Genomic DNA, 13,501 nt, shown 5'->3' with positions numbered 1-13,501 from the left:
AATTTAAAAAAAACAAATGGTTTAATCAATTAAAATCAACCTTAATCCAACCAACTCGAACCAAACCACTAATATCGAAAATACTTCAAAACGACCGGAAAAATGTCGGAATTTAAATGTAATAAAATGTAAAATTTTACGGGGTATTACATTCTCCCCAACTAATTAAAAATTCGTCCTCGAATTTAAATAAAACTATCGACATACCACATAACATAAAGTTACACATCCAGTTAAACAAAATGTACAAAGCCGATAAGAAAACACATCCACAAGATACCTATCGTAAATTAGGACAACAAAATATAACGAAACTGCACACGACCTCTGTCATTAAATAACAGATCAAAACCAAGAAACCAATCCACTGTCGTTGATGGTAATCCATGTCCAACGGCATACGCACGCGCGTAAGCAAAATTTAACAGGTTGCCCCTCAAAACACTTCAAAACCTTCAGTTGCAAAAACTGAACACATTCAAAGGTCACCAAAGTACTAACACAACTTCCACTAGGCATAACGATAACATAACTCTAGGGCAGTTCAACTAAGATACAACAAGCTCTACTACCCAACCCTCAGCTAATATACTAGGATAATTAAGATCTGATCTCCAATTGCATAACCGACACTGGCTCGCAATATAAGCGATCACAACACACATGCACCAAATTCTGTTTTTAGCAATAGATGCCCCAACTAATAATAACATAATATTTCAACTGAGAGTCACAATTTCTCTATACCGGAGTGGCTTCCAAACCAGCTAGAAACTCATCTATTATAAAATCCTAAATATCAAATATGTAAGATCAGGCACTAAGATCGACTATAGTTCTTACAATTCCAAACTCTTTTGCCTCAACAAAAACAAGGGTACTGCAACATATCTGATAAAATCTATCGTTCTAAAACAATTTCTTACTTCCACTTATAACGTCTCGACATCAAAATAATCGTTAACAAAACCCAATATACTTCAGATAATATTTCGGTTCCATAACAAACATGATAATAATCATCTAATCCTAACGATTGGTACCAGCTCGATAATACTATAAACTTGTGAATCCACAACACAAAAACTCATAACGCAATTCAAGGAAAAGCGAACATCTCTCATGAATACAAAATAAATTTTATACCAAATGTAAATAATATCCATCAATATGATTCTTCCAATCTCTCAGAAACATAACGCCATGACTACTCTGCACATTGACTGCATCTGACAACATAAAATTTGTCACCCTTACCAAGGGTTCAACAAATGACCCAACGATATCCATTATTACGATAATACCCTCTATAACAGAATCAATCAACCTATTTAGTACGACCGGATTGTTAGTTATGCTCAAAACCAACCATTGAGGGTATAAAATCTTTTAATACAAAATATTTTATATCCAAAAATTTTCATCCTGTTTAAAAGACTCTATGTCTTATACCTCCTTTTGCATTCAAAAACGAAATACCTTTACCGTTAAAAATTCATCGGTCTAAACCCCTTGAAAATTTTCAAAATTTCCACAATTTGAATTCGATATTTTTCCTTACTTTTTCATACATTTGCAAATTTATGAAACAATTTGATTGGCAAAAATTTTTATATTCTCTTTAAACCAACTTGCTAACATCAATTTATACTTTTTCTCGTAAAAGTAGAATCGTGACAAATTTCTTCATATTCAAAGTGAATATAAACGTTTCAATACATTAAAATTTAAATCGTATCTAATTTAAATTATTTTATTTATTTTTTTTTTTTACAAAATACAATTGAAGAAATCGTTCAAGACAAAAATATCTTATCCCTTTTGAATCAATTTTTTGACAAAAATTTTCTCCCTTTTCTTCAGAAAGATAAAATCAGCAAATGTAATTCTCTTGTTTATAAAAGTACCGTATATCCATACACCAAAATACATGGACAATTTCAAATCTGAAAACATAAAGTTTCTTTTAAAAAAAAAACGTAGTGTATACACGCACATGAGCATAACCAATATCCTAAATCCATAAATCCTTGAATTACAAATCGAAAATTATCACGAAAGCTTTCCATTCCAAATATTCTATACCGCTCTTAGCACAACTATGTCTTGAGTACAACCTTAAAATCATTTTTACTCATAACCACAAGATTCTGATTCTACAGACCAATCTCTCACAACGCAAACGTCCAATAATCATTACCATCATCACAGAGTATTTGTCTAGCTACCCTTCGGTAACAAATTTCAAAATCATTTGAAATTTCACAACTTTATAAATACATTTACCTCAAAGGAACTCACGAGTTTGTTTCAAAACATCTTTCTCAAAACACTTTATCGATAAAATCCATTTTACATAATTGTGCGCCAGGGTGATGACATCTCTCATCCCCAAAGAGTTGCATCCAACCCTAATAATTTCTATGCACGTGATGCATGTACTATTATGCATGTATCAATTATTATTTTATCTTATATTTAGTGAACATACTCTGTGTTCAATGCAAACCTATTCGTGACGTTCAAAATGCATGTTCATGATATGTCTGGGCACAATTACGTGTTAAAAAAAAAATATCAAATATTTTAACAAATCAATCTTTGAAATTCATTTCACAATAAAACCTTTGCTAGACGTTACACTCTGTGAGATGTGCACTCGATAACCTTCAAATATTCCTCAAACTCCGTACTTGCAACCTGCCAAAATTTGATGCTATGAAGCAACTCATCCTTATAACCTTATTACAACTCCACTAAAAAAAGTATCTATCTAACCTCAATTCAAACTGATCATAATCAAAGAAAATAGCACGTAAAATACGCTCCTATAAAATTTACCGCCAGCTCTTGCATCGCATTCCCAAACTTGATGGAAACAACAGTGTATTAATACACCGATCTATCTTTTCGGTTCAGAGTTTGCAATATCCATCCTAGGATAATCAGAAATCATCAACCAATCCAAAGGAAATACCTCCCTTGTATTCCTCGATATCGAAACCCAAGGGTTTCGATCCACAAAACAGAAATAGTAAAGCCCCGCGCAACCCAAAACCGAAACAAAAGGGAAACAAGATTTAAAAGAAGATCTTACTCAAAGGTCAAAACTATACATCAAGGTAAGCCAACCATAACCACATGATTAGATCATCTCACGTGCTACACCGCACGAAGAGACAAAACTAAAACAATCAACTTAGTCCAACAGATAAGCGAGTTATAAAACACAAATAATGTTCACAAGATAACAAATCTGAAAATCAAAAACCACGAACCCATGCCATTTGAACACAATTTACTCAAGTATTCTTAAAAAAAATCAGGATATGCCACAACATTTCCTTGAAATCTCATTATAAATTTACCATGTAAATATATCGTCCTTTAATAGTACGCTTCAAAATTTGTTTTGAAATTAAAACAAATACGAAAACTTCCAAATTTTGCTGAGCCCCAAGGTTAAAACAAAATCACATTTTGTAAAAAAAATCTTTTCTTATTAATCAGTTGCTTTAAAATGGATACCCAAGTATCTCAGACAATAAAATTATCGAGCTAGCCGAGTCATTACAACTACCAAGCTCAACTCCTAAATTTGGGTGACCCAAGTCGAACCCAAAACAATCGTTTATAAAACGTATTTAAAATATTTGTAAATCCGGAAAAGTATTTTAATAAAATTTCCATCCCTTCAAATTTTGGGAGCTCAATTTAACCCAACCGCTAAACGGTAATTTAAAACTCAAGTGAGAAATCTTTGATTTCAAACATCTATTCTGTAAATCCCAAAAATTTAAAATGCTGGCATACTACAGCATGATAAAATAACCTCAACGTTAAATTCTTAAAACAATGACTTATCTCATAAAACATCATTTGAAACCATCGCTTGTTAACACTAGACCAAACATAATATTTCAAAATATTTACTAGCAACTCAACCAAAACCACCTTATAAGAATTTAAAATTAAACTTCTCTTATAAATCTATGTCGAAATACAAATCGGATAAACAATATTCTCGATAAAAATCTCCAAATCAACATGTGGTCAAACAATGCATGACCATCAAACACGTTTTAAGGTTTAACCCAAAATCTCTTTAATTGAAAAAAATAAGGCTAACGTCCAACATACGATCACATTTAACATCAACAATTGAGGCCAAAGCCAAGATGTACTTTATTTACAAAGCAAAAGCAGTTCAACGCATCACGTAAAATAACTGTAACATTACCATAAATTTAGCAAACATCATACCCAAGTATGAGTCTTTAGGAAAATTTACCAACCTATGATTTCCCGAGAAATCAAAAGCAATAATAATCACCCAAGTAAAATAATCTCAACATGATAAAACACCGCGATTAACATCCAAGTGAAATAAATTGTCAATCAAAGCATCAATACCAAATAAGGACTGACAGACATCACCTATAGGATGTAGGCTGAAGGTTTGAAAACAAATGATGACGTTTAAAAGACAAGACACGAATCCTAATTCCGCAGTAGTTCCTAAGACACAACCATACTTAACAGAGTAAACACATAGCAAGCAAATGGCCTTGGTTTGAAACCAAAGCTCTGATACCAAGTTTGTCACGACCCATTTTCATGAATCGCGACCGGCGCTAGGGTATGGGTAATGTAGTACCGAAACCCGTAGCTAGCCTTTCATTTATTTCATAAACACATAAACCTGCAGAAAACCAATGCTCGGGGGCAACCGAGACTTCAGCCTAAACTAGCAGTTATAATAATCAACAGTTAAAATAGCATGCTTAATCAACTCCGAGTTTAAAATAGATTCATCATGAATTAATGTAAATAATACAGCATGCCAGAGCAATATAACCAGTCGAACCAATCCGACAAAATAAATAATAATAATAAAGACTTCTAGTTACTACTGCGGTCTAAGAATAAAACAGTTTTACAGTTCTACTAAAATAAATGGAACCTCCGAGGAAAAGTAAATGCGGAGATCACCAGACTCTCTCAGATCATAACCCTGGGGAAAATTGGGAAAACAACGGGGTCAGATATACTGAGATGAGTTCATACCACTATCTACATTTATTAAGTGAAAAACCTTTAAAACGTTTAAAACGTTTAAATACGATATTACGAATAATAGTTGGAACCTTAATCCACAATTCTAAATAATAAACATAATCCAACAGGTCTGGTCCCGAGAGCTGAGCTACACCGAGTTACCACTGACCACACTTATACTAGAGTCCCGAGAGCCGAGCTACACCGAGTTACTCTACTTGGTCCCGAGAGCTATGCTCACACCGAGTTACCACATTACCATAATTACCTTTCCCAGATCATTACCGGTGCGCACGCAGTCCTAATGATGCCCATTAGGTAGCATGTTCCAACTAAGAGCCATAATATAAAAACAGTTCGAAATATACGTACAGTATATATATATAATATTAAAATAACAATTTACTTAATACAGCGGTAAATAGTAAGTACAAACTCACTGCTTGCTTATCCACGTGATCTTGGCAAACAGCTAACCCTGTTTCGACTCCGGAGCGCGAGTAGTCGAAGAGTCTAAAAATAAATCATACGTTAAAATCGCTCCAACCCCTAACTCTAAGAATACTAGACACCACGTAGGACTAGCACAATTAATCAGACAATTAAATAACACACAGAGAAACACAATTCTCAACTAAATTATAATGCCGTAATTAATTCAAGACTATTGAGTTCGCACTTAAATACAATCCGAAAATATTATTAAAATAATATTTAATTGATAAATAAAATCAATTCCTCAAATAGTGGAGTAGCCGAGTTTCTTAAAACTACCAAGCTAATTCCACATGTCGGGCGACCCAAGTCTAACCCGGCCCAACCATAAAACCAGAGTTAGAAACCGCAGTTTATAATTTAATATTTACCAAAAATATTAATCAATATCCAGATAGAACTCAATAGCTTGAAACCCGAGTAATTAAATAATACCGGCAAATATCTCAAATAATTAAATAACAAAATAAAGTAAAAATATAACTTTAATCTCAAAGGCATCCTAAGCCAAAAATATCAATTTAACAATTAAATAATAATTAATAATAATTATTAACTTAATTTTTAAATATTCAAATATTATTTTTATGCCCAAAAAAATAATATAATTAATTTGATAAACTTTGAAATAAAATAAAATCCCCAATACTTATTTAATATAGTCAATATAAAATTTTATGTATAACTATAATTAAATTGATATTTAATTTAAACTTAAAATATTAATGCCCGGATTAATTTCAAATTATAAATAATAATATTATTTAAATCGCTAATTAATAAGTCGAAACCAATTTCGTAAATTAAAAATCAAAAATCAATATCAAATAGTTAAAAGATAAGTTTAGGAACCATTATATTTTAGTCACAAAAACTTAATGACCAAAACAAACCATTAGCCAAAACAAATTCAAACTAGCCAATTAAACACCAACACCTAATCATCTTCTCCATTTATACAACACTTAATAACCCAACCATGCACAGAATACAAAAAAACGATTTCAAGCTTTCAATGATTCAACACAACTTCACTTATCACCCTAACCCTTAATAAATCAATCACTAAATCAAGTTTATGACTAGAACAAAGCAAAATGAAATCAAGATCAAGACCAAAGATCAATGATCTCGGTATAACTCAAAAACGAACAACGAAGAGTTCAAAACCGAAGACAAGAATCAAGCAAGGACTCCATCATTGTGAGCTCAAGGAAATAAACATCTAAACACGAAACTAATATCCTAAGAAGTCATAAACAATGCTCATGAAGAATTCAAACAAACGGCAGTAACCTTATAAAACATTCTCAGTTTATATTCATATAAAACGGCGAGACGGCGGCGATTGAAACGGAAAATTTACGTACCGTTTGACAGAATTCCAAAAGCAAAGTTGTAGAGTAATGAGTCTTCTATCGCTGGAAAGAAACGGAACCGAAATCGATCTAGAAACGGCTGCGAACGGATCTAAAAACGAAGGTATCGTTTTAGAACTCAAAACTGAAAATAACTTAAAAACGATAGAACGACGGCGATTGAAACGAGGTCGATTACGTACCGTTTTGCGAAACCAAGGTGGGGAATCGTAGAGTCGTGAGTCTAGAGTCTCTGGGACAAAATGATTTTGATTTCGACCTAGAAACGAATGAGAACGACTCAAATTACGTAATGCCGTTTCAAAACAAAATCTGGAAATCAAAGGAATTATAACACTTACTGAACAGCGATCTTTGGAGGATGATAACGGATTCAATACTCAGCGAATGAACAAACGAAAAGCGGCTAGGGTTAGTTTGCAGTGTGATCTAGGTTTTCTATTTAGAAGTCGACTTAAAATAACGCAAGGAAACGGGCCGAAAACGAGATCGAAAAGGGCTGGGCGAAGGGGTCAAACGGGCTGCGTGTTTCCCGAACGGAAATGGCCCTTCAGGGCATGATTCCCGTTCGGGAATGCCTGGTACCAGGCCCAAAAAAAGGAGATTCCCGTTCGGGACTTTCAATTCCCGAACGGGAATGGTCCAAATCAATTTTTTTTTTTTTTTTTTAAATAAATTTAAAAAAAACAAATGGTTTAATCAATTAAAATCAACCTTAATCCAACCAACTCGAACCAAACCACTAATATCGAAAATACTTCAAAACGACCGGAAAAATGTCGGAATTTAAATGTAATAAAATGTAAAATTTTACGGGGTATTACATGTTCGGTTCGTGTTCAACTCGTGTTCGTTCATTTAACCGCTAAATGAACAAGTTCGCGAACAAGCTCACGAACGAGCTCGATAAGTACTAAACGAGCTCGTTCACGAACGAACTCGCGAACGAACTCGATAAGTACTAAACGAGCTCGTTCGCGAGCCCTTTTGTTTAGCGGATAAACGAACGAACACGAATTTTTAAACGAACAAACATAAATATGAGCTGAATAATAAAAAACAATCTAATCGAATTTGTTCACGAATATGAGCTGAATAAATTAGAAACATAATTATACAAATTAATCTAAATATGAATTAGTCCACGAACACCTAATCGAGTTTCTAAACGAGCTTGTTCGTGAACTATATACGAGCTCGTTCACGAACTTGTTTACGAACTCTTAATCGAGCTCGTTCACGAGTTTGTTCATGAACTCTTATTCGAGCTGTTCGCGAACATAAACGAGCCGAACACCACTATGTTCATGTTCGGCTCGTTTATATTAACGAACATAAAATCAAGTTCGAGCTCGGTTCGTTTAGAATACGAACGAACATGAACCGAGCTCTTATCGAGCCGAACACCGAGCTGCTCGCGAACGGCTCGGTTCATTTACACCCCTAACGATTAGTATTTATATAATTGAAATGACCAAATGAGTATTCTCATAAATTCCCAACTTAGATAAAACACTTATTTAATTATCAAAAGTTATTATTAATAGATAATTATTATAAATTTCCAACTATGAATTGGATCCATGAATCTAAAAAATAGTGAGAATAACTCTCTCAATATTTCTCTCAATTCGAAAATTCATTATTTGGATTGATGATTTATTTTTTAAAAGTTATTATTAATAGGTAATTCTTAAATAAATAAAATACTTATTTATTAGTTCATAATTATGAAATTTTAGTCATTATTTATAAATAATTATTAATTAGATTCCGTGCAAATGCACGGGCTTACGACTAGTACTTAAATAAATGTGGTCATAATTACGAAAAGATGAAGACTAATATATGATATATGTAAGAAAATTTCTTGTTAAATTGTATAGAGATGTGAATTATGTTTAAAAATTGATTCTAGTTTAGAGATGCTAGGAAAATTTTGATTTAGTAAAGTTGATTGAATTTTCATGAACTTTCTTCAAAAACAACCACATTCTAAAACTACAAAATTAAATTGAAGAGAAATTGAGCCGTAGCTTAACACGTTCTTTATGTATTTTCCTGGCAGTAATGTACTATTAGATAGGAAATGGGGTATAAATGTTATTTTTCCATTTTCCTGGTAATGTATTATACTATTATATGTTCAATTTCTTATAGTTTTACGTTATTATTTAATTTGTTAATTAGCCGGCCTTGAGCCTTATCCTTACTTGTTAATTTCACCAACAGTACTAATCAACATATGAATAAAATAATCTTTTAGCCGGTTGATGCTCAATTTTTTTGCTTTAAACCTTGGTCAAGCTAGATTATAAAGATTAAATCTCCATGGCCATTCAAAATGAAATATGCTCTCTACGTCCAGAAAGATTTAAATATACTCCCAACCAGGACGGACTTACTAAGGGTCCAAAGGGGACACTGGACCCCTCCGAAAAATAAAAAAATTGAAGACCATTTTGATACTATGAAATACAGATGATTTCAACCAGTGTTTAAAGACCCGGACCGGACCGGCCGGTTCAACCGGTTAAACCGGAAACCGGATGCCTGTCCGGTCCGATTATACTCTAATAACCGGATTTCCGGTTCAACCTGTTTGAACCGGAAAAACCCGTCAATAACCGGAAACCCGGGAACCGGTTCAACCTTCATAACCGGCCGGTTAAGTTTACATCAATTTCAATCCCATCTAACCGCAATTAACTCAATAACCCATTGTACCACCTCGCTATTTTATCACTTCTAAAGCATAATAATATGGAAAAGAAATTCTGCCGCCTTCTTTTATTTAATCTTCTCTTCCTTTGTAAAGAAAATTAGATGAAATACAAGAATTTATGTTTCAATAAATGCGGCGCTGCTCTTTTCATATTTGCTGAGTTTTTGTTGGTTAGTATTAATTAGGGTTTCTATTCTTTTGTTTTTTTTTGGACATGAGGGCTTATATTCTTTAATATCTAATGGATGGAATTACATTGTGATAAATTGGTTAAAAGCCCAAACTCCATGGGTCCGAAAGTTAAGGTAACATAGGACCAAAAACATAAAATCTAAAGGTAAAAGTTGAAAGCTATATATGTTACAGAACTAAAAAAATTATTAAATTTGTTTAGATCGTTGAACGGTTCAACCGGTAGTTTAACCGGTTGAACCGGTTGAACCTTGAACCGGTGACTTCACCGGGTCTAACACCGGTCCGGGTTTTAAAACATTGATTTCAACATTACAAAACTAATTAGTTAACAATCTCACTTGTGCCAAAGGAATGCATTTAGAGTTCTTGTCCTTTCTATATTATTGAATTAGTAAAGCCTTTTCAACAAATTATCTTTAAAATTTTAAAATAAAACTAATAATAATCAAACATTTATGTAATAACTAAATTTAATTATTTTATTAATTTTATTTACTATATGTGTTGTCATATTTTATTTGCATGATCTTTTTAGATATGAAATAAATTTATATTAAAATTAAAAACAGCTGAAAAAAATTATTAAATATTATTGTTTGTCAAATATCTCCAAAAAAATGCTAATGTTGAGGTTAATTCATAAAATTTATCCAAAAGAAAATTCATAAAATTTATCTAGCGATATACTGCGACCTAATATATTTAGCTATTCACACGATTTGAGAGATAAAATTCGTTGATCTTATTTGAGGTTGATTGAAAAATCTACTTCACATGTCATGTTTAGGGGCTATAATAATTCTTTTTTAATTTTGTATTGTAATTTATTTTATGTCTTCCAATTTATAAACTTACGCTACCTCATCAATATATTTAAATTGCTCAGCAAAACTAAGAAAACTTGTGAGATGAATTATTGTGGTAATTAAATTACATCACTAAAGTATGATCACCTAGCTGACGACTCTAATATCATGATTAGTGCTAACATAATTTAATAGGTTAAATTTCCTAGTTCCTGCATTACGTCGGTTAAGATATACTATATATATTTCCAACGGTTTTTGAACTCCAACTCAGAAATATAATTAAGCCCTCTCTCGAAGCCTTCTGCTTAATATTTTCTTAGGTAAATATATTCTGCTCATTCATATCTTTATTTTTTTTGTTCATTTGCTAATATTCAATTTCTATTGTATGCAGAAATTTGAAAAACTTAAATAGTCCTAGTTACTTGGTTTTTATAAAATTAAATGTAAAACTCTATGAATTTTATTTTATTTTTGTCTTTGTCTAATTAAAGGGATTTTGTCAACCTTAAATTAATTGGGAAAAAAATTGAATAAAATTGCAACATAATTATCAAGACAAATTTGTAAATTTTAATTTTTTTGGATAGATTTACAAAAAAAAATTAAAAAGATTTAACTTTTTAGTACCATTAAGCAAAAAATCGAAAATTGTTTTCATTTCAATTTGACTTTACCCTATTACTTTTGTTTTGATTTTCTAGCATATGAGTACAGAATAGTATTTGGTCCTTGCATTTTAGTTTTTGGTGATCAAGTTTATATATAATAAAAGACAATTTTGAATTTATTTATCAGCATCTTACTAAGCCTAAAATATTTCAACGTGCAGGGATTAAATTGCTACTATTCATCGCAATTTAAATAATTTAATTCATCAAATTATGAGATTAAGTAAAATCAACCATTTTAGCCACCCACATCCGCTCATATTAAAGGATCCTCAAGCGCCATATCAATGCGATGGGTGCAAAGAACGAGGGTTCGGCTTATGCTACGAATGCGAGTACGAAGGATGCAACTTTTCTCTCCACGACGAGTGTGCTAACGCTCCTCAATCCGCCTACCATCCGTTTTTGAAGGATTGTAACCTAAGTTTTCATTCAAAAGCTCCACAACACGGCGAAAGATATTGCGACGCTTGTGGGAAAGATATATTAGGGTTTGTATACCAATGCAATCACAAGCGTCCTCATGATTTACATCCGTGTTGCATAAAACTCCAACGCGCCTTAACTGCGGATGGCGTTACAATATGCCTAAGCGATAAATTGCCATCAAAATGCTTGAAATGTGGATGTAAGGATATCGCGAAGAGGGTGCAAGGTTGGTGCTACGTTTCTTCGTGCGGTAAGTATTGTTATCATGTAGCTTGTATAAAGGAATTGATTGTCGAGAGCTGGAGAAATCGACAAGAAACCGTGACACACGAGTCGAGTAGCCGAGATTTGCAAAGTATGAACACAAGTCAAGAAATAGTGAGGCAAAGTGGGAGCTCTAGTAGGGTGAAAAAGTTGTTGAAATTGGCAAGAACCGTTGTTATGTTAATAATTTCTGCTATCTTTGGGAATCCAACAACTTTGATTCTTGCTCTTGCGGAACAATTATTCTCCAATAATTAAAAGTTAGGTTAAGTTTAGGTTCGTGTGGATTATTTAATTATTTGAATAATCCTTTTGTTTATAGTATTTATTTATGTTTGAGAGTGGTGTACTAATTTTCTTTATTTTTGTATTGCGTGTTTTTGGAGAGATTTCATTTGTACAAAATTAAGAATAATAGATGTTAAATTTTGATGATGCGTCTATTAGTTGAAATTTTCAATTTATGTTTTTCTTATTTTTGTGTTTGCCTATAGTAAATATTATAAATTTTTTACTCAATCATGTAACTTTCAACTTCTATAATTATATATCTAAATAAAAAAATTTATTTATTTATTTCAAATATATTATGTCAATAATTACTTATGTGACCGATGAATTGCTGCATATCCAGCTTTGCAGGTAATTTATCACTAGTATTGATTGGATATATAATCTCATGTTATTAAAAAAAGCATAATGCGTATCTCAGTATCAAATTATTGCCATTATAAATACGTCGATAGTTTGTTTTCTTGGATACATGCTTGTTTATTATGCTCAAACATAAGGAGTCGCTACAATAAAAATGGTGTATTATGATATTGATTGAGTGACATTTTTTGAAAATGTTATTTAACATAGTAAAAATACCTTCAACTGACATTTGTATAAATGACACTAAAAATAATTGACGGAAACATGTTTTATCAAGACCGTAATGATGAACCGAGTCTTGTGAGGTCCGGCTAACGAAGCCTACCTCAGGACTCGTCCAGACAAAACCGGTGATATATCAACATGGCTGAACTCCAAGAGATTCACCTGCCTAAAAACATGTCCATACGGACTTCGCCCGAATAAGATACTGGACGAGATACGAGCGAACCCTAGCTCGTCCCAAGTTGTTGATTTGAGAAGAAAATGGAAAATTAATTCTAATCATATAAATTCAATTCATATGCATTTGCTGAATATATGATGGATAAAAGTGCTCTTTGGTCCCTTATTTCTTTAATTTAAATAATATTTTAAACCGAACGATCAATTATTTGCTCTAACTCAAATACTTATGTATTATTTATACCCAAATAAATAATACTACTTGCACAATTAATAATTCTCGTTGATAATCTTCTAAATATGATTCTCGAGAATTAAAATAATAATTACCAATTTGGGACTTAAACTCTATTCTATATATTTTCTTACGATTTCCTTTAGTTCCGATGTCACTCTTTTATTGAATTCTAATAT

At 32.2% G+C, this 13,501-nt stretch overlaps 1 protein-coding gene across 1 annotated transcript; it reads left to right on the top strand.

The window, feature by feature from the left end:
• The first annotated feature begins 11,526 nt into the window (after window positions 1-11,526).
• On the top strand, window positions 11,527-12,466 carry LOC126661207 (uncharacterized). Its single transcript, XM_050355022.2, has one exon. The coding sequence runs from the start codon at window positions 11,546-11,548 to the stop codon at window positions 12,281-12,283; it is 738 nt and encodes a 245-aa protein (XP_050210979.1). The 5' UTR covers window positions 11,527-11,545; the 3' UTR covers window positions 12,284-12,466.
• The last annotated feature ends 1,035 nt before the right edge of the window (window positions 12,467-13,501 follow it).

This window comes from Mercurialis annua, linkage group LG8, assembly GCF_937616625.2.
Source record: "Mercurialis annua linkage group LG8, ddMerAnnu1.2, whole genome shotgun sequence".
NCBI lineage: Eukaryota > Viridiplantae > Streptophyta > Magnoliopsida > Malpighiales > Euphorbiaceae > Mercurialis > Mercurialis annua.
This window is presented reverse-complemented; position numbering and strand designations above follow the sequence as displayed.